Source organism: Chiroxiphia lanceolata, chromosome 7, assembly GCF_009829145.1.
Source record: "Chiroxiphia lanceolata isolate bChiLan1 chromosome 7, bChiLan1.pri, whole genome shotgun sequence".
Lineage (NCBI taxonomy): Eukaryota > Metazoa > Chordata > Aves > Passeriformes > Pipridae > Chiroxiphia > Chiroxiphia lanceolata.
In genome coordinates, this window is record NC_045643.1 from 196,438 (window position 1) to 223,294 (window position 26,857).

The 26,857-nt window shown below is 46.1% G+C and overlaps 1 protein-coding gene across 2 annotated transcripts in view; it reads left to right on the forward strand.

Annotated features, from left to right (window-relative positions):
• The first annotated feature begins 821 nt into the window (after nt 1–821).
• Nucleotides 822–26,857, forward strand: part of IQCA1 (IQ motif containing with AAA domain 1) — a 106,102-nt gene continuing 80,066 nt past the window's right edge. For both annotated transcript variants that reach the window (XM_032693387.1, XM_032693389.1), the window contains exons 1-5: nt 822–906; nt 11,970–12,294; nt 15,432–15,545; nt 17,636–17,818; nt 18,531–18,602. In XM_032693387.1, coding sequence (XP_032549278.1) covers nt 896–906; nt 11,970–12,294; nt 15,432–15,545; nt 17,636–17,818; nt 18,531–18,602 — 705 coding nt within the window. In that variant the 5' untranslated portion in view covers nt 822–895. The remainder of the gene's footprint in view (nt 907–11,969; nt 12,295–15,431; nt 15,546–17,635; nt 17,819–18,530; nt 18,603–26,857) is intronic.

Consider the following 26,857-nt stretch of genomic DNA (forward strand, 5'->3'; position numbering starts at 1 on the left):
AAAACCACCAGAAAGTTGCCTCAATATCTACTTGTGGGAAAGAAATAAGGGGGGGGGGGGAAAGGAGGAAAAATGTGAATGCAACTGGGACAAGCCCCTGTGAGGGAAAAGGAAATAAAGGGATCGAGGGGGGGTGGAGGGATAAAAGGGAAGAAAGACAATATTGAAAAAGTAGAGGAAAGGGAAAAAAAGAAAATATATGAAAGGGGTAAAAAAGAAAAAGATAGGAAAGGGGAGAAAAGGGGGGAAAAGAGAATATAGAAAAGGGGAAGGAAAGGAAAAATATAAGGAAGGAGGGAAAAGGAAAACATAGGAAAAGGAAAATAAAGGGGGCAGAAAAGGAAACTACTGGAGGGGGGGAACACACAATGAAAATAAAGGGGAGAAAACCCAAAACTATCAAGGCAAAAAACCCAAACATAACGGCAGGGAAAGGGTGTTTAATCTAAAAGACAGGGATTTAGATCGGATATACGGAAGAAATCCATCCCTGGAAGTGTCCAAGGCCAGGCTGGACGGGGCTTGGAGCAACCTGGTCTAGCGGAAGGTGTCCCTGTCCCTGGCAGGGAGGGCAGGACGGGATGGGCTTCGAGGCCCCTTCCAACCCAAACCGATCCGTGACTCTATGGAAAAAAAGAAAAAAAAAAAAAAAGAAAAAAAAAAAAGGGAAAACAAGTGTGCGGGGGGAGGGGAACCTAAAACTCCCTGTGCTGCCCGGACAAGCCCCGAGGCAGCGCCGGGGAGGGATCGCGATCGCTCCCCCCGCACCGTCTCCGCGGTAACGGCGGGGACTGACCCCGCAACGGCCCCGCGGGCGGCACCGGGCTCCCGCTCCGTGTGGGTGCCCCGCTCTGGGGTCGGGCTCGGGGTCTGGCTCTCGGGGTCGCTGCCCAGCATGTCCCAGGCGTGAGTATCGCGGGCCGCGGGGTGCGGGCGGGGCGAACCCCCCGGGGTGGGAGGGGGTGGGTGAAGCAGCCCGAGCCCCGGCGGGGCCAGGGGGAGGCAGAACCGGTTCTACCGGGGTCGGGCACCGAGGGGCGGGGGGAGCCGGGATTCGTCCCCGGAGCGACCGCGACAACGGCAAAAGTAGGCAAATAGTATCTTAGAACGATAGAATCAGCTGGGTTGGAAGGGACCTTCGAGATCAAGTCCAACCCTTGATTCAACCCCGCTGCGGTTCCCAGCCCATGGCACTGATGCCACATCCAGTCTGTCCTTAAACACCTCCAGGGATGGAGAATCCACCCCTTCCCTGGGCAGCCCATTCCAATGGCTGAACACCCTCTCTGTAAAGAAATGCTTCCTAATATCCAGCCTAAACCTCCCCTGGCACAGCTGAAGACCGAGCCCTCTTGTCTTACTGAGAGTTGCCTGGGAGAAGAGACCAACCCCCAGCTGGCTACAACCTCCCCACCGGGAGCTGCAGAGAGTGAGGAGGTCTCCCCTGAGCCTCCTCTTCTCCAGGCTGAACAGCCCCAGCTCCCTCAGCCTCTCCTCACAGCACTTGTGCTCCAGTCCCTTCCCCAGCCTCGTTGCTCTCCTCTGGACCTGCTCCAGCCCCTCCATGTCCTTCCTGAGCTGAGGGCCCAGAGCTGGACACAGCACTCCAGGGGTGGCCTCACCAGCGCTGAGTACAGGGCAAGAATCACTTCCCTGGAGCTGTCGGCCACACTGTTCCTGAGCCAGGCCAGGATGCCAGTAGTGTTATTCCCTTTGCACAGAGGGTTCCTCGCTTACAGGCAGATTCACACATCAGGGTTTTCTCCTCCCCTCGTGCTCTCAGCACAGTGCAAAGCTTCCCAAGTTCATTTGCAATAAGCAGACACTGAGGATGGGGCTGGATCAAAGTGCCTGCGAGGAGCTCTGCTCGTTTCTCTGGGAACATAACTCAGAGTCCAAGCCCCCATATTAAGCAAGAGTTATTATTATTGCTGTGCTACAGTGCTGGGAGCTGAACTGTGAGCATCTCCCACAGCATCATCCTCCAGCTCCAGCAGCACAGAGCCCAGGCACAGCTCAGTTTGGGGAGGCTCTTATTCCCAGTTCTGAGCTGGATGTGGCTTGCTCAAGCTGAATAAGCAAAAGTACATTAGGAAAAAAAAACCAGCTCAGGGGTTAATTTCTACCTTCTTCTGCTCCTCTCCTTCACATCTAAGCTCTGACCTGGTCAAACCTGACCATATCCAAACTGCTGCCAAACCAGGTTGTGAGCAAAGCCCCTCCTGGCTTCTTTCCCATGATCCTCCTACTCAGCATCAAAACCTCCTGTTTCTTTTGCTCAGTATCATGTTTCCAAACTCCCAGCTCCTTGCCAGGTTAAAACCCCTCATACTTCCAGCCTCAGAACTAGAGCAGCTCTCCTTGTCACCTCCACCTTGGGTTTCATAGAATCATAAAGACTAGAAAAGACCTCCGAGATCATCAAGCCGAGATCATCAGCCAAATGCCACCACCATGCCCTCTAAACCACGTTGGGGGGTGCCATGTCTACTTGTTTTCTGAACAATTCCAGCTGTGGTGACTCCACCATCCTTGGCAGCAGCCTGTTCCAACGCTTAACCACTCTTTTAGTGAAGAATTTTTTTCTTATATCCAATCTAACCTCCTCTGGCTCAACTTGAGGCCATTTCCCCTTGTCCCAGAGCTGGCTGCCTGGGAAAAGAGGCTGACCCCCACCTCACCACAATCTCCTTCAGGTAGCTGCAGAGGGCAATGAGGTCTCCCCTGAGCCTCCTTTTCTCCTCTGACCCAGTCTCCTGCCTCAACACATTTGCAGCCTCAGCCAGATACCACCACAAATTCCACTGCTTTCCAGCCCCGCAGCTTCCTTTTCCATGCTCCTTGGCTCAGGAGAGAAAGGCGAAGTGAAAGGAATAAAGAACATCCCCAAGGGTACAGCAGAGACTGTCTGGGGGCTGTGTCCAAGGACACACATCCACAGCACAGCTTTCAGCAGGCATGAGTCTGAGGACAGCTTGGTCAGGTTCCTGGTGAATCCAGTGCAGGACTTGGCTTGTAACAGCACAAGTCATGCCTTACACTACCATGGGGTCAGTTCAGGGAAGTTTACAAAATAATGGATAGTTATCTAAATTGCACTGTTTAGAAGGGGGGGGAAAGAGAAAGAAAAAAAAAACCACAAAAGTAGTGCTCAACCTCTTCCTGAAAGTTATCTCAGAACGTGTCATTCCTACAAAGTCTGAATCATGGCTGAGTGTAGCTGGAAAATACTTGTGATTCAACTGTTGTAACTCAGTTTAATTTCAATAGAGAGGGGGCTCTTTAGCGTTTCCTATTGCACTGCCAGCACTGAACATCAAATCTACATAAACATGATAAACATCTCACACCACATGACAAAAACATGTATCCAGTTCTGTTCTGAGCAAGGTGGTGGTGCTGGTAAGGGACCCCAACTGGACACTGATGCTGCTTGGCTCAGTTTGCTGTAATCAGGCTGTAGCTGTGCACAGCACAGGATTTATGGCTGGGCTAACCCAGCCCTTCATAAACACAAGTCTGAGTTGCTTCTTAAGTAAGTTACCCAGGCTACTTTTACACAGTTGTACGTGGTGAGGTTTTCCTGGCTGTAACCATAAATCATAGAATTGTCTAGGTTGGAAAAACCCTCTAAGATCATCGAGTCCAACTGTTCCCCCAGCACTGCCAAGGCCATCACTAACCCATGTCCCCAAGTACCACATCCACGTGGCTTTTAAATCCCTCCAGGGATGGGGATTCCTGTGCCAGGGACTGACAACCCTTTCCATGAAGAAATACTTCTTAATATCCAGTCTGTCCTAGATCCTTCCAGTATCTAAAGGGGGCTTACCAGAAGACTGGAGAAGGACTTTTCACATAGGCATGGGAGTGACAGGGCAAGGGGGAATGGCCTTAAGCAGGAGGGCAGGGCTAGACTGGAAATTAGGAAGGAATCCTTCCCTGTGAGGGTGGGAAGGACCTGGCACAGGTTGCCCAGAGAAGCTGTGGCTGCCCCATCCCTGGAAGTGTCCAAGGCAAGGCTGGATGGGGCTTGGAGCAACCTGGGACAGTGGAAGGTGTCCCTGCCCGTGGCTCTGGGTGGGACTGGATGAGCTTTAAGGTCCCTTCCAACCCAAACTATTCTGTGATTCTATAAACTTTCCCTGGCACAACTTGAGGCCATTTCCAAAGTATTTTAAATGCCATGTGACAAAATTAGAACAGTCTTCCTTACACAAAGGCAGTGAAGCAAAGAGCTGATAATGCAAGGGGTTTGTGAGAAAGAACTTTGGTACTTCAGAAATACAGATGCTGCACAGCACAAAGCTCTTCCTGAGCTGGAGTTCTGAGGCATGTTCAGCATCCTCAAGGCCCTGTGATTCGAGCAGAGGTGTGGGCTAAAGCCCACAGCAGTGTTTAATTCCACTGCCTTAGCAAGCTTTGTCTCGGGGCAGAGCCAGGATGCTCAGAGAGCACACAGCCACATTCTCTTTGGGTCAGTAACTCCAGCAGCCAGCCAAGGGAAAAGTCAGCATGTCCAGACATGCTTGGCATTTTCCAGGGACGGTCACAGTGCCCAGGAGAGCACAGCCACTGGCTGTAGGGCGATTAAAAAGTGCTGGAATATCTCACTTCCTAAAGTACTCAGCCCTCAGCATTTGCATACAGATGTACCTTCTGCTCCAGACACTGAACACCAGATTTACATAGATGCTTTTGCATTTATGTTTTCCTGCTGTGTTTCCTCCTCTTTAATGAATTTGTTTACAATCTCCTTGACCTGTAGGATCTTGACCAGTAATTTCTTATTTTGCCTGACAGTCCTAGTCCAGACAAGTTCAAAGCCGAGTCTTGGCACTGCTGCCATTCCTACCAGGTTTTAATCACCTACAAGACATTTGCCACTGCCACCAAGGAGCTTTAAACAATCAAAGCGCTTTAAAATTTAATCTCGTGTCACAAATAGAATTTATATTAATTCACTGGTTAAATATTGATCTAAGACAAGGTCTTTAGCATCTCCCCTTCTGCTTCCAGCAGAAACAACCAAAGGAAAGCTCTGTATTTTATGTTACATCCCTCAGCTAAAGAAAATTAAGGTGGAAAAAAATAAAATATGAAAAAGCATCAGTGCAACTTCCAATCCCCTGTCTCCCCCACTCTCCATGGCTGCATTATGATGCAGTTTCTTATGTTGTGATCACATCCTATTTTCTTCCCACGGGGCCCTAGCCTCACTCAGCCATTGGGCTGTTGTTGAATATTTCTTTTTATCCCCTCATTCGGTGTCTGGCCCCAGGCCATATTCTTCAAATTCCATCCAAACGCCACAATTATGAGCTTCCTCCTGGGCATTCCTGGCGTGTTCTCTCTCCTACATCTCCCAAACAGTCACAGATCCACCTTTGCCCCTCCTTCCACCGCTGGTGAGCATTAGCACATCATCTTGGTTATGTTAAAGCAGGAAATCAGAGACAGGATCAAACTGATCACAGCTAAGGCTTAAAGCTGCAGCTCCCTCCCCTGCTTACCTTCATCTTAATGAGCAGGTAGGGAAAGATCTCGTGCATTACTTTGTCTCCTTTGGGAACAAGCCTTGTCAGTGGAAATATCCCAGCAGGAACCTGTGCTAGGAAACAGTGGAAAACAGGCCACAGTTATCAAGAAACCGAGTAGATTAACTTTGAGCTGAAAGCCTCCTGGCTCCTGGGCAGAGGCAGAGCAGCACCCAGACACAGCACTTGCCCTTTGTGCATGGAATTGTAGGCAGCCAGACGAGTGATGGCTCTTTCCTTTTTGGGGGGGGAGGGGAGGGGGAGGAAGAAAAAAAAATAAAATTACACATCCAGGATGGTTAAAGCTGAAATAAACTTCATTGCCACACAGAGAAAAGTGTGTTATAGGAAAATGCTGCTTGGGATAGGGCATCCACAACTTCTCTGGGCAACCTGTGCCAGTGCCTCACCACCCTCACAGGGAAGAATTTCTTCCTGTTATCCAATCTAAACCTACTGTCAGTTTGAAGCCATTCCCCCCATGTCCTGTCACTCCAGGTCCCTGTAAATAGTCTCCATCTTTCCTGTCACCTCCCTTCAGGTACTGAAAGGCCACAATTAGGTCACCCTGGAGCCTTCTCCAGGCTGAACCATCCCAGTTCTCTTGGTGCCTCCTCTGAACTCGCTCCAGCACTTCCATGTCCTTCCTGTGCTGGGGATCCCAGAGTTGGAGGCAGCTCTGCAGGTGAGGTCTCACCTGAGCAGAGGGTTGGAATCACATCCCTTGACCTGCTGGCCATGCTGTCCAGGACAGGATTGTCCTGCTCACCCCAGAGGGAAGGGCAGCCTCCAGCCCAGGCAGGAGCTGCAGCCTGTGGGACAGAAAGGCAACCCTTGGAGCACTCAACAGCAAAGTTCAACCCAGAATTTAGACTTATTCACTTTGGCATGTCCTCCTGTAAGAGAACAGCCCTTTTCCCTGTCAGCCCTGGGAGTCTGGCTGGAGCAGGTGCCTCAGACCTGCCGAGGTGAGGTGCTGCTGCTGCTGCTCCATGAAGCTGCTCCCTCGCCTTCCCTGCGGTTTCCCATTACATTTCTGCCACACAAATCCTTTGTCCCTTATTGTCCTTCTGTCATAGGACCCAAGACTGAAATTGGAGATGACAGAAGCACAGAGCTGTTCACGGTAACAATGCCAGCAGGCTGTGTGTTTTCCTCCTGTCACAACCAAAGCCTGCTGAGGTTTATCCTTTATTTTCCCTAAATGCTTCCAACTCTGTAAAACTTCATGGCTAGAGCAAGCATGCTTAAAAAGTCATCTGGCAGAGTTACATTCACCACCAGCTGAGAAGTTTGGCATAATTGTGAGACTAATCTTATTTAAGGAGCAAGGCAGGCTTAAACAGGCTCATGAGCCTGCACTGCTCTGAACTGCAGGCTAAAGGCTTTTAAATCAAGAATTAATTCAGACAACATTTCAGCCCATTTGGTTCGTGGAGTCATAGAATATGCTGAGTTGGAAGGGACCCATCAGAGTCATTGAGTCCAACTCCTGGCCCTGCACAGGACACACCACAAGAATGCCACCACGTGCCTGAGAGCATTGTCCAAACACTTCTTGAAGTCACAGGTTGTGTCCTAAGGCCACACTGATCTGTTTCTGCCTGCACCTGTCCTCCCCCAAAAATGTTTGTCTATAATAAGACAAAAGAGAAAAGAGAGGTCTAGGCCTATAGTATTTTTAGCCCAGCAATCACCCTGCAATACCCGAGCAGGCTGTAGTGGGGAAACAGCTAACTGCTGGCCTGGATCAGCCAGTCTGGTTTTTAGACTAAGTCTGGTGTTTTTAGAAAGAGAGAAAGAAAAAGAAAAGCAGTAGCATTTGTACAAACCCCTTTTCCTCTAGGGGCCTCACTTTCCCCTCCCAACCTTTGTCTCTTGTTTCTTTATTTTACAGAGGCTGCAGGGCAGGGTTTCCCTCCCCAGTGTTTGCCCAGGGTTCAGCACAATGACTGACCTGTGTCTGGAGGGGACCCTGAGGACTGGCCCCTGCACACACTTCCTTATCACTAGACCCCCTTCTTTGTCCCCTCTGCTTCTCTGGGTGACTGCTGACTTGTCCTGCATGGTAGTGGATAAGTGCTGGGCTCTTTGAAATGGTTTAACACACACGATTTAGGGCTCATTTAATCACACAGGAGCTTCCAGATTAGGTGACGAGAGCTGGGCCAAATCAGAGTCAAATGTTTTCCCTTCTCTCTCTTAATAGATGCTCATCTCTCAGAATAAAAGTAGGGCCCATGCAGCACTACACTGCTACAGCATTAACGTGGCTGGCTGTGAAAGCAAGAGATATTCCTGTCCTCAGAGGACAGCCCAGAAAAAACAGGCATCAAAGCAGCCCACAGACAAATCCAGGGACAGACACAGCTTGGAGTGCAAACTGTGCCATGTCCTGGAATAGCAGAGACACTATTCCCTTTGGCAGCCAAGTAAAACACCAAAACACTTCAGGAGGGGGGGAAAGAAAAGCCACACAAAGGTGACCCCCACTGATGCCAGATTCTACTCTCAGCTCAAGAGCTGTCTGAGGGACAGTTTGCATGCTCAGCAGAAATCCTTCCAAGGTTTTTAAGCCCTAGAACCAGTTTGACACCAGTGAGCAGGCTCACCCCAGCTGCACTCAAAACCAGCACACTTGTCCAAGTGTAGGGAGAGATGGCTCAAGCAAACACGCAGAGTTAGAGGGCCCTGGAAAATTAAAACGAGGCAATATGTAACTTGGCAGGATTTTAAACACCTCTATAACTTGAACAGAAAAAAACCTTGCTAAGCTTCGCTCTAAATGAGGAAGCTTTATTTTTTGAGCAATAAAAGTGAGATTCAAACTAGCAATCATGCTATGGCAAAAGAGGCTTCTTAAACCTGTGCTTTAGGCTCTGTTTCCACATTGTGGGAGTGAAGAGAAGGGACATAAGTGAGGAGTTAAAGCTTTGACCTTCCCTCCAAGCTGTAAGCCGCCAGAAAGCGCTCTGGGGGCTCTGGAGTTAAGTCACTTAATGTGTTTTTTGCACATCCCATTACAGTGTTGCTTATTTTCCCCGTAACACCCCTATTTTGTAGTTGCTCTGACAATTTGTAGCATTACTTACACTGCTATATGCATGGAGATATCTGGAGACAGCCTTCTTCTCCAGCATTTAATGACCTTATGCCTTGAGTAGGGAAGTTAGCTCAGTCCTGCTGGTTACCTGCACTAGTTAGATGCTCTAATCCCATCTAATTCGGATGCAATACCACTGGATACAGCTCAGAAGCTGCTCATTACAGAACAGGAACGAGCCTACAAGATGAAGCAGTAACAGCAAATAAAGCCAGCACACTCAAGGCTGTGTTGTCCTCCCCCTTCAGCGTGTGGAAGCAATTTAGAGGGAGTTCACAACTTAATGCAAAGGGACACTGAGCAAATAGGCAAAAATTCAAATGGAGACTTGGGTCACACGTTGTCTGACTGCCAGGCAAGGAAAGGCAGCCCTCTCCTTTGTTTTTAAGGCATAACCTTGAAGTTACTCCTCCTTACTCCTCTTGCACACGTTTGCCTCTAAAGCTGAAGGGCTCCTCTGGTTCATAGCAGCTCTGTCAAGTCTCTCAGATATGGCTATAAACACCAAGTACACCTGATCCTTCAAACTAGTCCGGGAGAGCTCCCATTTGGGCACCAGTAAAACCTGAACTAAGTATTTTAAACGTGTTCTGGGAAGGGGAAACAAATAGTTCTGCGTGCATCCTCTAGGATTTTAATCAGGGTGAAGCAAAGAAACACTCAAATCACTTTTCTGCTTACCCTGTCCTGTTATCAAGTATCTGATGGCCCCATCACATGCCTAACAAACTGCAGCCCTAGGGCCAGGTCCCCCCATGGTGTCAGTTACCCTGACCACAACAGGTACACAGGGACTATCAGCCTATCCCAGCTGAAAATTTAGCACTTCCACATCAACCTTTTCCTTCAATACTTCATTTTCCAGCGGGCCTGTCCTTTCTTTTGCCCTCATTTACACAAAACTGCTGCAAAAGCTACAATCATACCATAATGTCCACAGTCTTAACATCTGACCCACAGCAACGTGCTTGCAATCATCTCAGTGCCTGTCTGCTAAAGCAATGCTTTATGGAAGCAATTACGTTCTATCTGTAGTGCCTTATGTTAATGCCCTCCCGGCCCCCTCCTCCCTCCACAGCTCATTCAAAATATAAAAAGAGACTGGATATTCGCTGGCTCAGCGGGAGGAACCACTTGACATTCCTCAGTCAGAGGAGGCAGAAAGGGAGATGATTGTAAATGGGAGCGGACGGTGGCGAGGTCGGTTCTTGGCACAGTTGGCTCTCTGCAATAACCTGCCTGGGAAACGCTCCAGCTCATGGATACCTCTGGCTCATAAATCAGCTGGGTGGCTGTGGGGACAACCCACAGGGCTGGGCCCCCCCAAAGGTTTATGACCTCCCCACTGCCTGTGAGAAGTCACAGCAAAGTACGCACAACACCGTGCTGTTTCCTCCCGTGTGGAAAACCCCGCACACCAACACACATCCTCCCGTATCCTGGCTCCAGAGGAAGCGTTCAGAACCTCGATGGATCACCCAGCAGAGCTCCCACCTAACTGCTGGCCTTGTTTGTGCCTATCTTTTCCACTCTGCTGGGTTTATTCTGCTTATCTCCTGCACCTGGGTTAATTACTGCAATTGAGTGATACGGGTGGTGCAATAGGATGTAAGTGAAATGGGAAAAAAGGAAGGGGAAAGACCTGGGTGGGCTGCAGAAGCATTAGGAGAAGCAAGACCAGCTGCATCCTGCAGAAACCCAGATCAGCTGAAGAGCATAATAGACACTTTACAAAGTTAATGGTGCAAATTCAATAGCAGGGTTCAGGTTATTGGTGTTTTTGCCAACTGCTCCGAGTAGTCCCAACAGCCCTGTCAGCATCCAGGATGTGCAGAACACCCCACACTCATGGGCTGGAGTCTGTCCTGTCCATCCCACAGGTCCCTTTTGCAGCACAGGCCTCAGGTCATTCTGTACTCTGCGATTGGAATGATAAGATCAGCTGACAGAACTCCAACTTAGGCATTTACTAGGAAGCACAAGCAATTTTAACAGCTGGCCAGCTTTCCAGGCAGAATTAACACACCAGCACCCCCTCAGAGCAGCACGAGGTCTGCTCTGAAAGCTCATCTAATAAAGGCAGGGCCTTCTACTGTCCTCATCCTTTTTTCGAGAAGCTCTAGGAACAGCAAGTGATAACTTGGTTAAGCACATGCATGGGTCTAGATTGCACCACTGAGGTCAACGGCCTTTGTTGCTAGGACTAACAAACAACACTCAGCTTTCCCTGTTCCCATTCCCACTGTTTTCCCCTCCTCCTGCAAACCTGCCAGCATGATTGAACTGGTTTTCTCCCAACATAACTGATTCTCAGCGCAGAAGAAGTTTTTAGCTCTGCTACTAGAGAAGCCTTTCCAAGATGTAAGATTTTTAACACCTATCACACCCAAGAGTCTCCACCTGGCAAAGAGAGGTTACAAAGGAGAGCAGGACCTAAAAATGTCATCCCTACGACAGGTGATAGCACCTTTCCATGACAGTCCTGCTCTTTGAGCCCTTCTCTGAATAAAAGCCTCAGTGCCCAGAGTTCACTTCTTACACCTTTAGGTTGATTTCCCAGGATATTCTGCACTGATCTCCTTTTCTCACAAAAAGCCACTGGTAGACAGTCCACACTCACATCAGAGCTCCACCTATTCCCACCAAAACTACCAAGTGAACAGCATCGTTGCCCTCTGGATATGAAGATGGTCTTAGGTGACATCTTCCATGCCACCTAATCCTGTAGCCACTGGACCAGATGTTAAGCAATTGCTTGGAGAGCAACAGTTGCTACCATAGAAATAAATCAAATTATTTTCCTCATTTGAATATTTGAAATAACACCCACAGCTTTGCTCTAGCATTGGCACCAACCTCACCCTTACCCTGCAGTTAACTGCAATCAGCCACTGCAGAAAGGCAGAACAGCAACACAAACTTTAGAAACATCAATTGGTCCTCATCCCAAACATGCAGAAGCCTCCAACAGACCTTCCCCATTTTAAAGGGCTTTGGGGGGAGACATCTTTTCTATTAAACATCTTCTCAATTAGCACCACTGAATAAAACCCCTGGCACTGTTGGGTGTTGTAATTTCAAGCATTTGAAGGATGCTTCAAGCGTGTTAAGCATGAAGTTGAAAAGCTTTTAAGCTTACTTCAGTAAAAAGAGAAACTTTTGCTAATGGTTTTCCAAATCTTTTGTAGTTAAAAATCTCTTTATAAATGTAATGTCTCACGTTTCCAGGTTTGGTTTTTTGAGAACTCCACGCACACAGAGCCCTGGCACCGTCGTGTGCTAACTCTTGCTTTCATGTCAGGCTAACACAGTCTCCTCTTTTCAACCAGCACTTACTGTAAGATGTGGGCAGACGCCCAGAAAGACCTGGACATCCTGCTCCAGAAAGAGAGGGGAGAGTTCCTGCAGCCAGAGACGAACCTCGGGAAGGTGTCCAAGATGTTGGCCACTTCCTACATCCAGTACATGGAAATCTTCCGTAACCTGGCGGCCGCCTACGACCACCTCATCCACCGGCAGAAGCGCGCGGCCATCCGGCCGGTGCTGGACGGCGTCATGGGCCGCATCCTGGAGATTAAAATGGAGATGGTGAAGCTGGACAACTCCGAGTGCCAGGACCTGGATGACATCCTGATGGAGCTAAATCGCCCCCTGGTAGGTCTGCCCCTCTCATGAGGCTCAATCCTCCAGGCCTGGGACACTTCCAGGGATGGGGCAGCCGCAGCTTCTCTGGGCTCCCCACCCTCACAGCCAAGAATTCCTTCCCAATATCCCATCTAACCCTGCCCTCTGGCAGGATTAACTTTGACTGCTTTGCTCTTGGTGTCAGTAGCTTGACTCTGACAGATTTTCATGTGGGATTACACAGAAAATAGGAACTGTTGAGTAAGGTACAGTCCACCTCAGTCTGCCCTTAGTGTCAAGGTGAATTCAGCCTGGCCAGGCCTTTTCCAGAGGTCACAGGTGATGCTGAGACTTGCACAGACAAGTCTAGTGAAACATTTGAGACAAATCTCTGGCTGTAAAGGAGGCAGGAGCCAGGAGCATGTTCAGGGCCCCGGGGTCGAGGAGCACCTGATGGAGAAGCAGCCCCGGACAGCCCACGGAACACGAGTGTGACAGCGAGGCAAAGTGCTGGAGCTGTGTGTGCTCTGAAAGCAGGAGAAACCAGCTGGCAAAGGTGGCTCCTTCTCTCGCAGACAGCTCCATCTATTGTCACATTCAGGTACCACTGCTCTGTTAAAACCAGCTCAGATTCCTGCTTTTTCCGCCGTCCCAGTTCTGAGATGAGTTGCCTGATATCATTACAACATTTTCTGAGATTTGCAAACATGTTTCTTTTTGCCACTCCACACTGTAAATTTAGGATAGGAATCACAATGAATTTTAACCAGCTCTACCTTCTGCTTTAATCACTATTTTAAACTGTTTTCAACTACGAGAGAATATAAACATCTCTGGGGAAACTAATCCTTCAAATCATGTTTTGAAATCCTTAAGGATTGCTGTTTTTGTGACTTAGCAGTAAATCCACCTGCAGCAAAATATTGGCAAGTCTGAAAAGTCTTGCCTGACACCTACTAAAAAACAAGCATAAATTCAAATTCCTGCACCACACCTTAATTTTAAGAAGGCATAACATACCTACCTACCACAAAAGAAAAGATTTCAGGGGGTTTTTTTCAAAGAAGATGTATTTTGCAGTCGATAAGAAAACAGATTGATGTTTTTTATAAAATATTCCCATATTCTTGGTAACGGAACAAAATTACTTGACAAATAACTCCTGTTTCTCAAAGAATCTCAAGGGTACGTCTAGTCCTTCTTTTCCCTGTATTATTGTGGGCTAAAATCCAGCGTAATTGTAGGCAGAGAACACAACAGAATTGTCTCATTTTATATCTTATGTGATGATATTGCAAACTTTGTGTTATGTCACTGTAAGGCCAAGCTTCATATTTCTCCAGTTCTGTACCTCGTGTATTTTGCACAGTTGCCTTCCAACATCCAGTCGCTCCATTTCCTGGGCTAATTGTGAAGGTGTTTGGATCCGCAAATCCCCGTGTGGAGCCAGGAGTGGCTAAACAGCCACAAATTTGACTTCAGGATAAACATCCCAAGCCTATCTTTTCAGTGCTGGGCCCCAAAGAGAGATTATGAAGAGAAGCAGTCTCCTTTCAGCCTCGGTATTATGGCTTTGATCTCATCTTTACAGTCAGTAAAAGTCACAGTCCAGAATTACATGTAATTAAAGGCCAGGTTAGACATCAGAGATACCTGTCAGCCCTACGTGAGGGTGTCCAGACAAACCCCTTGATTTCTTACACCTCAAAATGGCCAGATTTGTAAATCTACCCACAGTGCTTTGCACTCAAAGTACAATGTATAATCATTTCCATCAGCTATCAAGGGTGTTGGAAGGTGCAAACAGGGAGCTTAGCAAGAGAAATGTTTAGAAACCGTAGCAGATCAGACCTCTGCACTGATAAAACCATCAGGGATAAACACAGTCCCACTTGGAAGCTTTGTTATGGTATGTCCTGGTCTGCACAGTGTGCTGCTGAGGGAATTAGTAATGAATCTGGGAATTGGTAGTTCACAGGGGCAGTTTTCCTTGGCCACAGCCTTCCCCACATATTCTGGAAGTTGGAAGGCCTTGGGGCTCACAAGCAGCACGTTCACCGTGTGCCTGGGTCAAGGCAGAAGGGCTTTTCTCTTCCCTGTCCACACCACAGCTGGCACTGAGGCTACAAGGATCAACTCAAAGGTCTCCCTGAGCAGGTCAGAGCCCACCAGTTTCCACAGCAGACAGATCAGGGAGAACTGATAGCTCAGCACCAGGTCTTGTACCTGTCCTGGGCTCCACAAGCACCTGGGGACAAACTACTGCGTAATTTGACTGTGCAACTCCTCCTGAGTAGCATGACAAGGTAACTCCTGCCTGTATCCCCCATCCCTCCTTCTGGGCAAATCATTTGCTTGAAGAATTCCTGAAACAGAATATAGGGAACATGGACCAGTATAAACCAGACCTATGAAGACATGTTCCCCCTTCAAGAAATATACTTGCCAGTAGTTGTTCTTGAAGAGTTATGCCTAGTCTTCAATATGATACAAGGAACAGGTTGTGTCACTCTGCAGCATCTTAACTTTTGGGGAGCTTTTTGTCTGCTTCTCTGTGTCTTTTGCCATTTCTCAGCAATTGTACAGGAGATGAATCAGAAAAAATGTAAATCAGTAACATCTTTTTTAAGATGGAAACTAGTAAAGACAGGCTCTTCTAGTCATGCCTCATTTTAAGAAGTGACTGAGATATCTCAGTCACAGGTAGTGACAGATTGTTGACAGGTCAAAATACCTGTAGACAAAAAGAATTAGGCTCTGGTTCCTTGTAATGGTTAAAAAAGTGCAAGAGAATGGATCTGTTTTTCATGTCGATTAAAACAAGAAGTGGGATGATCACACAACCAGAGCTATTCAGTTTGGTGGAAATCATGTTTAAATTTCCGGCAACCCTGCCAAATATTTTAGCAATTTGATAATATAATTGAGCCATTATAAAAAGAAATATTTCTGGGCTCACATGGTTCAGAAACCAGGTTGATTTATTTGTTTTTGTTGAATTAGGCCTTAAGTAATTGCAAAGTAACAGCAGCTGTTACAGAGGTCAAATTCCCCAACGCTCAACAATCTCTGTTCTATTTAATTGCTTTGTAAAGGTGTTCAGTTAATCGGTAATGTGATTTAAATGCAGCTCTAAAATGTATCTCCTGCCTTTCTTCTTTTTCTAGGAAGACATAGAAATACCCATCCCAAAGTATTTCATTGAAGAAAATCTGGAAGTTCTGCAGCAGAGGGAGAAAACCCTTGATGAGATTTTGCTGAATGCTGGTTTGCAAGAGCAGGTAAATGTATCCCATACCTACACATCGTACTTAATTTGTTTCGTTTATAGCCACACGTGTCTGAACACATGAGCCACTGGAGTGAGAAGTACTTTTATAGCAGTTAGGAAGTAATAGTCTGTTTACAGATAAGGCACCAACAGAAGTAACAGCAGATTTTCCTGTCTAGCAATATCCAGTCACATCCCGAGTCTGGTTAAGACTGAAATCATTCGACTCTGCTTTGTGTGACAGTGTCAGAGAAAGGGCAGCACTTTGGCCAAGTTCAGTAGGTGCTTTATTTGTCTAGCTAACCCTCATCATGTAATTAGTCCTACTGAAATGAGGCTGGGCTTAAGCTTTCCTGAACCAGGATTCCTGACTGGAGCAGGCAGAACTGGGAGTTCAGGTCAGCACAGCTGTTGGCACTCGGTTATTTACAACCCTGAACAGGGAGGGCAGTTTCTGCCGTGCAGCCACAGAGCTGCAGCTGCTGGGAGGAGTAGAAAATTGAGTTTTGGCAGAGCAAAAGTGATTACAGAGAAGTACATGAGTGCTCCAGTGAAGGCTGGTCTGGATTTGATATACTTCTGACCTTTTGGAAATGGTATGTTGCCTACAAGCAGGTCCTGCTGTTCCCTTGAAATAAACATGCCTGGACAACCTGGATTCATGGATGTGATGGCCATAAGAGACAGTCCTGATGGACCACTTAGTCAAACTGCTGCACTGCCCCACCAGTGAATTCTCCACCAGAGACTATGTGTGTCGGTTCCCCAAAATAAGGAAAGGAAAATTCCCAGGGCTAGAAACAGCCCCAGTCAGACAGAGCCTGCAGAGACAGAGCACAGATGCTTTACTGGGCAGCTGCAGCCCCCCTGGCCTCCCCAGGAGAGCTCTGGGTGAGTTCTCTGCTCTTCTGGCACTCTGGTGTTGGTTTGAGGAGATCCTGTTTTGGCACATTATATCCTGGAGCCTTTTAGTTTCCCACAGTTTTGCTCTTGCCCCTGTTCAATGTGACATCCATCATAGATAATGCTGTCTAGTGTGCAACCAGCTCACCTGGGAGCACCAGGCTCTGGCAGGATCCAGGTCTCCCGTGCCAGGCTGCCACAGAGGCAGAGGAGTCAATAGACATGAATAAAATCATCTCCCACAGCGTGAGTGCAGTGCCTGTGCTGCACTTCCAGCTCAGTGACCGCTGGGATTGCTAGAGGGTTGTCAGCACTCCTGCACACAGCCTTGGACACTCAGGAAATCCTCACTGCTGTGCAACAGGCCATGGAATTCTCCAGTGTCCATGGCACTGCTGTTACAGGCAGTCCACCATAAATCAAAAACAGTGGAGTGAATCTGAGCAATCTGCTCTGCACGTCATTTGTCCCTCTGTCTAATCCTGTCGTAGAAAGCCCTGCTGAAAGCAGTAAGTGCCACACAATAGTGTGGAAGGATTAAATGTGAACTGTCTCCAGCGGTAACAGCAAGAAAGGACACTAATTCAGCTTTTCCATGGAGAACATTGGAGTTCTCAGGAGTGAGAAAGGGGAGTCTGTCTCTCCACCTGCACAGCTCTGCTCTGTTTTTCCCCAAGCCTCTTCTGCCTGGGCTGGGCTGACTCAGAACAGCCTCTCCTTCCACTCAGGAAAACAACTGCAGTCCCAGCAGCACATCCAGAAACACAGCCCTTCAGAAAAGGGAAGGAAAACATTACACAGCCTAAGAAAAGCACCTTTTAGTAGGACCAAGCCCCGTGGTTCTTTATGTCATTTTTCTCAGATGGCCAAAGTTCAGCAGGATGTATGAGCCATGCAGAGCCATCGTGGCTTCCCACTGTAGCATCAGGTTTTCCTCATCACACATCAACACACCAGGCTCACCTGCTCCTCAAGATCCTCAGAAATACACCTCTCACAAAATATCAAACTTCCAAGATATTGCAAGGTAGCCCTGAGACAGGAGCGTCTGCTGTTTGTGACAGGGTATTTTCATCTCAGAAAGTTTCTACAAGTAGTTCATTCGCTGTTTCATTTGCTAATTGAGGTAGGCAATTAACAAAACTTATAACTCTCTTACTTTTCTTTGTTCCTCCCTTTCTGGTTGTGTTGTTGAAGAAACCTGTTGAGGCCATGACACTTCCAGAGGCCATCAAGTTGATCCAGGTGGCAGAACGGGCTCGCCAGGGCCGCAGTCGAGCGAGGTTCATGAAGAAAATTTACCTGGAAGAGAAAAGAACAACTAAACAAGAGGAGCAGACGGGTCGCAGTCCAGATGATGCTGCCACTTGCATTCAAAAGGTGAATTTTAATTTAACAACTATTCTGGCAAACCCAAGTGACAATGTTCTGTTCGGAAGAACAGTTGTAGACAAACAGAGCTCAGGGGACGGGGAGTGTTCTGCAATTACCACTTTTAGAGTATCCAGCAAGGTAAAATACATCACTTAAACCACTTCACAAAATGAGATAGGGCCCTAGATGTGAGATCAGTGGAAACAGTCCTGCACTGGCAATGCAGGATGACTTTATAACCTACACGTTGTTTTTCCATTCTGATTTTTATGACCTCAGTTGCTCTTTCTGGCCTCCCCTTGGAATTCAGTGCCTCTAAGAATTCATACCTTTTCCTGTGGTCTCCAGGGAAGAAGTTCATTCCATATCTTGAAAAGATGACAAAGGGAGATCAGTAATAAATTCCAGAAAGAGTCCTTACACACCAATAATTCGGGCAATTCAGCTTGATGAGAACAAGAGCTCAGTCGAAATATTAAGTCTGAACACTTCATGAAACCATGACAGTGTTTTGTTTAGAAGCAAGATATACCAGTGTGAGGGATAACAAACCTCAGAATTTGTTAAAAAAATATCAGATGGCAACCTGTTAAAAAGCAATAGTTTCAATTGTATATTGTGCCTTTCCTTCCTCTATTTGTTTTTTCCTGTGCCTGCCCCAGTAAAGGAAGCTGTAGCAAGGCCCATTTATCTCATTAGAGCTTTGTTTACAATGCAGGTTTGGCGTGGATACGTCCAGCGCAAGAGAACAGAGAAACTGAGAGAAGAGGAAATGATATTCCTGGGGATCGTAAGTGGTGCTGCCTAGAGAGTAGAAAATGCCACACTCTGGTTGTTCTTCAGACTTTCGAAATTCAGCACAAGACGAGAAATTAATTTCTAAGATTCTTTCTGTTTTAAAAGGAGTCTCTAAGGAATACAGAACTAAACTGGAATGATAGATGGCACAGGAGTAGCACAATTTGTCTTATGCTGAATGGTTTTGTGCTGTCTATACATGGCCCAATGTGTGTGGCAGATGTGGAAACAGGCTGGGTAGAATGTGCCCCAGGTCTGAGGGAATTTGACCCAGGCATGATAGAGCAAGGAAATTTTATTAATCAGCTTCTCAGTCATGACTTCAAGGCACGTGAGCTGCCTTGTTTCTGGAGCAGAATTCACAGAGTCCTTAGGGTTGGAACAGCCCTCTAAGATCATCAAGTCCAACTCTTAACGCAGCACTGCCAAGGCCACCACTAACCCATGTCCCCAAGTGCCACATGACATGGATTTTAAGTCCCTCCAGGGATGGGGACTCCACCACTGCTCTGGGCAGCTGTGCCAGGGCTGGACAGCCCTTTCAGTAAAGAAATTTTTCCTGATATCCAATCTAATTAAAGCAGCCAAGTCTTCTTATCCCACCCCTTTGCAAGTCACTGACTGTGTATGTCAAGAATAGGGAAGAGAAACATTAAAACTGGCATATTAATACATCAATATTTCTCTAAGTCCATATAAAAATAATCAAACTATTTCTCCCATCATACTACAAAAGCACAGGGAACAGCTGTCCGTGGTCAGTTACATTGCACAGAGTGAAAACAAACAAACAAACAAACAAACAACAAAGCACCCTTCCCAGAAGGAACCTGTTCCTTCCCCAGTTCTACAGCTCTTAAATGATTAATTTATAATTAATTTATAAACTGGTAGTTTAATTTTGAATTCAAACATGCTTTCTTCTTCTCCCAGACAATTTGGGTGATTTTCTTGCCCAGCAATGGAATTACCCTTGGCTACCTTATAGGGTTATGAAAACTGATTGTGCCTATAGCAAAGATCTCACAACAGTTGGGAGTAACCTTAAAATGTTACCTTTAGAAAGTAAAATATACATTTTCCTAAGCTTTGCCATGTTAAATACACATAACACCTTATGGATTATTGCCCTTAATATCTGCTGGTCATTAACAGTAAACATGGCTAAACAGAGCCATGGGGGCCAGTTCTGCCTCTGCTTAAGATAAAATTCCCAGAGATTTTTAACCAGAGCAGACCTAATGGTGAATACTTGAGATATGCTGAAAATGAGTTAGAAATTACACCCTTTGAAAAACGAGGGATTGTTTCCTATCAAATCCCATGGCAGTTTCTGTTGAGCTTTAGGAAGGAAATCTAAACCTGGCATCAGATATTGGAGGGTTCACAGCCAAGCCCTCGTTCCATGGTGGCCAGTGGTGGGAGTAACTGATAACTGGGATGTAAACAGCCAGTTCATGGGGAGCATAATATAATCTATATGATCATGGGGAAGGAGGGAATTAAAACCAAACACATCTAGTGTGTTCATTTCCTGACTTCCATTTTAGGAGCAAGAGAATTGATGTTTGCTACTCTGCACTCTGACTCATTGCTCTTTATCAAGTATATAATCAAAGGATGTAGGGGGAAAAACTGGATACCTCTAAATAAAATAAAAGAATCTGTTCGTCTCTCTAGTGTTTTTATATTTCCCTGCACTTTTCATGCTGCATTCCCTTCCATGGGCTCCAAAGGGAGTGAGTGGCAAGCAGACAGTGGTTCCCACTGATAGATAGGCAGCGAGCTCCAAAGGTCAAGTCCCTTTGATGTATGGTCACGTCAGGCCTCTGAAAAATGACCACAGATCTTCATGTGTAAATATGTTGAATTTGCTTTTCTAATGCTGCACGACTTAGATAAATTAGAAGACCCAGCCATCCATTACCCCAAGTCCATCCCAAAGGAGACTTGACTTTTGTTGCAATAAATATAATTTCTCTTACAATTAGGGCTTTTCTAAAAATGTCTGTGTTACTTTCAGATAAAAACTGCTTTGCAAAAAGAGCTGGTCCATTTGAAGTTCTGAATAATGATTTCTGGGAAAATTCAGTTTTGTTAACCTAAAAATTAGGAAAATAAGTGTAAAACCCAAGTATTGTCCACTGTTTTGCTTAATTCAGTATTATTTTCTTTACTGTCTACTTGGTTCACAAAAATTTACGTATCTTTTCTGGAATTTGATTCTATTTCGTCTTCAGCTTGATGACAGAGTACAAGCCTATGTTCCAGAGATTTTTCTTGGCTCTAAAGTAAAGCCTCATTATTGTTATTATTATTTATTAAAGCCTAATTGCAGAAACAGCACGATTCCCTCAGCACATGTTTTTCTAAACCTCCGATAAATCACACTTTGATATACCAGTTTAATTTGTGAAGAGCAGTGAGCCTCCTAAGAGCACATATATCTTGATAACTGTATCCTGACCTGTTTCCTGCTCTTCCCCACATTCCTGCCATGGTGCTGTTTACTGCCAGCTCCACACGACCACCAGAAGCACTGCTCCAGGCACAGCTCTGTGTCACAGCCACACTGACCACACTGATGTGGCAAGAAAACACATTAAGCTGTCTGAAAACACACACGTGATGTCTGAACAAACCTACGTTTCCTTGCTCTATTGTACCAGTACAGCTCCATTTAACCTACTATTTCTGCAGCTCTTAAACTGGCATGTACTTCCACGGGTCTGTTTCTGCAATTTATAAATTCCCTGTCACTAAACACCCCGTTTAGAGCTTGTTAGGATTGTTTAATTTTGCTGCAGAGCAAGCTACTTATCAGCCTGGTGTAACTGGATGTGTGAACTGGTTTTTGGCAACTGCTTTGTCTCAGGGTAGTGCAGAACAGCCCGAGCCTAACAATGGATCCACACTCGTCGCTCTCCCTGCAGGACTCTCCTGACAGGGCAGACCCTGCAGGAAGTTATACTTATAATCTCAGAACACAGGCTACTGCAAAGAGGAAAGGCTGGTTTTAGCATAAAATGTTAGGATAAACAGCTTGCCATCAGACTGATTTATGACAGGGTAGGAGGATGTAGGAGACCAGAGGAACAGTTGGCTGGATCGAAACAACCAGGTGGGAAGAACATGAGCCCAGGCGTGCCCAGGAGGCCAAGAGACCAAGGGCACCTGGCCTGGATCAGGAATAAGGTGGCAGCAGGACCAGGGCAGTGATTCTTCCTCTGTGCTGGGCACTGGTGAGGCCACACCTCAAGCACTGTGTCCAGTTCTGGGCCCCTCCATTCAGGAAAGACATTGAGGGGCTGGAGTGTGTCCAGAGAAGGGAATGGAGCTGGAGAAGGGTTTGAGAGACAGTGGACCAGGACAGATAAAAGGACAGTGACACGTGATGTTTGGCACCCTCCCCTTCCCTGGATTTAAAAGCTGCTGAATCCTGGGGTGGTGCCTGTCTACCTTCCTCTTTCCTTTTCCCTTGTCTTTCTTCCCCTACCTTTTTGTTCTCAAAATATACTGTAAACCAGACCAAGAAATTCCAGTCAATGCCTTGTTAAGTGCCTTGTTGTGTCTGGATAAGCTAAAGTTTGCCAAGTGCCTTATTCTATTGCAATGTTCTAAAGTTTGAAAGTAAAAGTTGTTATTGAACCCCCTGAGAATTTTGTTGTTTCTGCACCACCCAGAGTAAATCAAACTCCTTTCCCCTAAACCCACTGAATGGGCTGGGGAGCTGAGGAAGCAAGAACACAAAAGGTCCCTCTCTCCCACCTACACTGCTCTGCTCTGTTTTTCCCCAAGCCTCTTTTACCTGGGCTGGGCTGACTCAGAACAGCCTCTCCTTCCACTCAGGAAAACAACTGCAGTCCCAGCAGCACATCCAGAAATACAGCCCTTCAGAAAAGGGAAGGAAAACATTACACAGCCTAAGAAAAGCACCTTTTAGTAGGACCAAGCCCCGTGGTTCTTTATGTCATTTTTCTCAGATGGCCAAAGTTCAGCAGGATGTATGAGCCATGCAGAGCCATCGTGGCTTCCCACTGTAGCATCAGGTTTTCCTCATCACACATCAACACACCAGGCTCACCTGCTCCTCAAGATCCTCAGAAATACACCTCTCACAAAATATCAGACTTCCAAAGATACTGCAACACCAGACAAGCCCCAGCTGAGGGACCAGACCTGCTTTTGCAGCTTTGAGGCAGGAGTTCCCCCAAGGCCTGGATACCCCCTTGCTCACGTTTTCACTTGATGAGCACAAGTGATCAATCCCATCAGAGCCAAGTTTAAATGCTTAAACAATTCATAAGACTGAGTCCTGTGTGCTCTGGACATGCACACATGGAAGCAAACACCTTGTCTCACAGATACCTCTGGATTTACAGTTACACAGCTCACAATGCACTATTCCCTAATTCCAGCCCTTCCCAAAAACTTAGTGATGCGACACATGCTCTTGCTTAGTATTTCCACCATCCTTCCTTCCTCTGTATCCAAGGCCAGGTTGGATGGGGCTTGGAACAACTTGGGCTAGTGGAAGGTGTCCCTGCCCATGACAGGGAGTGGGACTGGGTGAGCTTTAAGGTCCTTTCCAACCCAAACCATTCCATGATTCTATGATCCTTTTCACATGAAAGGATCCATGTGGTCTTAAATAAAAAGCTGTTCTCTCCTTCTTACCTCTTTTAAACATACCCTAATTTAGGCATGTTGTCTCAGATAACACTTTTATTTATATCTGAGAAAACAGTCTGCCAAACATTCCTTCTTATTTGAATTCCTGATAAATATAATTCATTTCATCCAGTCAGAAAAAAAAAATTAGCATTTCCCAGAATAGCTTTCTGTGTAAACATTATAGACTATGGCTAAATAAATATTACACACAGTTTAACAAACTGCAAACTCCATAAAGTGAAATTTAAAATATTTCTTCAGCTCTTAAGAGTGAGCAGTTCCAGCACTGGTACTGATCAGGCCTGGTTTTGCCAAGCATAAGATTAAAATGACTTTTGCTTTACTTGCAGCCTGGATGTCAGCACAAAGTTATCTGTTATTTCACCAGGCAGCGATAACTAATCTGTCCTGTTTTCAATAAGAATTTTTAACCTCCTTATTTTTGAAACAGAAACACTCTGGGAAGCAAGAAACAAGCTAAATAATTTGGCTTTCATTGGCTGGACTCACACTAACAATGAAATCACTGCCTTTCAGAGCCCAAAACATACTTGCCTTTTTTAGTACCAGTTGAACAGCATTGCCCAGGTGTAATATCAGAAATAAACACAAGCAGAATTATAGAAACTCACGAATGTCAATGTTTTCTCCACTTCAGATTTTCTTATCTTCTTTCAAAATGCTACGTATCAATATTTTTCTAAATATATATTCCATAAGTCAATAAAACAGCCATTTTCAATATTTTTTTAACAAGACCTCCTAGTACAGATGCTTTGTTTGAACGCATATGACAATTACTTTAATTGGCAAAGCCATTGAAGTGAATCAGAGAGTAGGGAAGCTTTAATGAATGCAATATATTTTGCTTACTTGTTTCTTTTTTGTGCCTAATTTAGGAATTCAGCCATATAATTGATTTGGCTATCACTATTTGTGTACCATGGAACCTACATTAATACAATTTTCATTTGGGGGGTTGGAACGAGATGAGCTTTAAGGTGCTTCCAACCCAAACCGTTCTGTGATTCGCGAGACAAGAGACCTCTTCAAAACACATTCTTCCCTCAGCCAGGCAAATTACACTGGGGAAATAATGAAGCAAGAACACAACCAAATCCTACATCAAACTTTGAAATGCAGTTTGGATCACAGTTTAAAATTCAGTGGAATCATATCATGAAATCACAGGATGGTTTGGGTTGAAAGGGGTCTTAAAGCCCATCTTGTTCCACTCCCCTGCCATGGGCAAGGACACCTTCCACTAGAGAATAACAGTTGTAAGTCAAGAACAGTCTCTGGTTACTTTGGTAGTAAATTCTTTTAGTCTACTACTAAGGAGTTACTTGCCTGTGTAGTCCAAATAAAAAAAAAAATAAAAAAAATCTCTCTTTTGCTACTGATGAAAATAAGTGACTACTAAAACTACTTTAGAAATACTTTGCTTAGGAAATGAAGTTTCTACTCAAGAGAAGCAAACTATACTAGCACCAAAAATCAGCAACCTACAGCAAAATGCTACACAACCAGTACATCTCCTGGCCAAATCTTACAGTTATGGCCAGGACTGGCTGGGGCAGAACATTTCCTGATGTCCCATAAAACCAGGGAGCATGTGTTTTGGCTCTGCTGTTCCAGGTCTAGGAAAAGAAGCTGTCCTAAATTAACTACCCAGCAGTAAGAGCTGCAATAAATCTACCTTTCAGGCATAATGTGAGCGTTAGCCTTAAAATGCAGAGGCAAATGAAATGTATTTATTTCCCTGACATGAAGACTGTCTCCCTCGTAAGCGTAATGGGACAATTGAGGAGCAGTTAGTTCCACAGCGTGGGGCCTCCTCCCCGTGCCAGGGTAGCCCTAAGCGTGCTCAGCCAGCCTGCACACCTCTAAGTGCTTTATAATGAACAATAAACTGGCTGGGAGGGAGGGGGGCAGCTGACTCAGCACAAAGGAGGTTCTTCAGGCCAGGAAAATGATTGGGGTCCTGAGTCGAAAAGGGAAAATGGACCCAGAGTTTCACAGAATCCCAGAATGGTTTGAGTGGAAAAGGACCTTAAAGCTCATCCAGTCCCACCCCTGCCATGGGCAGGGACACCTCCCACTGTCCCAGGTTGCTCCAAGCCCCGTCCAGCCTGGCCTTGGACACTTCCAGGGATGAGGCAGCCACAGCTTCTCTGGGCAACCTGTGCCAGGGCCCCACCACCCTCACAGGGAAGAATTTCTTCTGTTTATCTGATCTAAATCCACCCTGCTTCAGTTCGAACTCATTCTTGTCACTCCAGTTCCTGATGCAGAGTCCTTCTCCAGCTTCCATGTAGCCCCTTCAGACACTGGAAGGTGCTCTGAGGTCTCCACACAACCTTCTCTTCTCCAGGCTGAGCAGCCCCAACTCTCTCAGCCGTCTCCATAGGGAGGTGCTCCAGTCCCCCATCATGGCCCTTCATCACACTGGCTCACCTGGGAGCTGTAGGGAACATCTTCCTTCCTTCCTTCTACTGGTGGGTCTTCCGCTTCCCTAAAACCCAGATCCTCTTTGGGGAGAATAAGGGGAGACGAGTAAAGAACAGAAGAATCTCATCAGCATACTTGTGACTGATGAGTTGGAATAAAATTCTTTTTTAGACAAATGTCCATTTTGCCTTATTAATTTAAACAAGGGTTTTAAAGACAAAGCCCATCAAACATTAGATAAGCCTTTTAAGTTAATGGACCATGTAGTCCTATTTTCCCACAAACTCGGGAATCTTCATATTATGTCCTATTTTTACAGCAACATCAATTATTAATATGTATACTTTTGCTGACAGAGGACCACACTAAAAATGTGAGTTTCGTTATCCAGTTCTGGGTCATTAACTGTGAAAAGCTTGTAAATATAATGGTTTATTCACATGGGAAGCCTTCATTAAGATGCATTATTCTACAACTGATGTGGCATCATTGCATTATCAAGTTCACTGTCTCCATCTAATATTTGTAATTTGTTTCTAAATGAGTTGCTGTTTGTAGGGCAAGTTAACAAATTTGAATTTCACATGGCCAAAGAAATTTCTTAAAGATGGGAAAATGCTTCTTCCCCCAAGGAAAAGCTATTTATTAGCATCTTACTGGAGAATGCCTCCCTTTGATTCAGAAGCAGGAACATTAGAGGCGCCGAGGGAAGTGATGTTTGAAATAAATTGGCTTTTGTCTGAACGTGCACATTAAGCATAGAGGGCTGTGGAAGCGGCATTCACCATGCTGTCTCCTAGAGCTCCTCAGAGCTCCAGAACAGGCATGTGGGGCACATGGAAAGCTGTTCTGTGACACTGCAAGGCCCAGGTCACAGACTGGTCAGCAGGGAACCGTTGTTGGAATCCATCCTGCCACACCGTCCATCCCTCCTGCCCTTTCACTTCCTATTCTCTCTTGCATCTTCAGATAGCCAAAGCCTTTTCAGATAGATTTTCTTCTGAATTCTGCTCCCTGACAAGAGAGCAGAACCTCCACCAGGGCTGTCCCAGGGACTCTGTCTCCTTTTGAAAGTTTGAAGTCCCAGATCATGCAGCTGTCTCCTCATCACTGAGGCAGGGT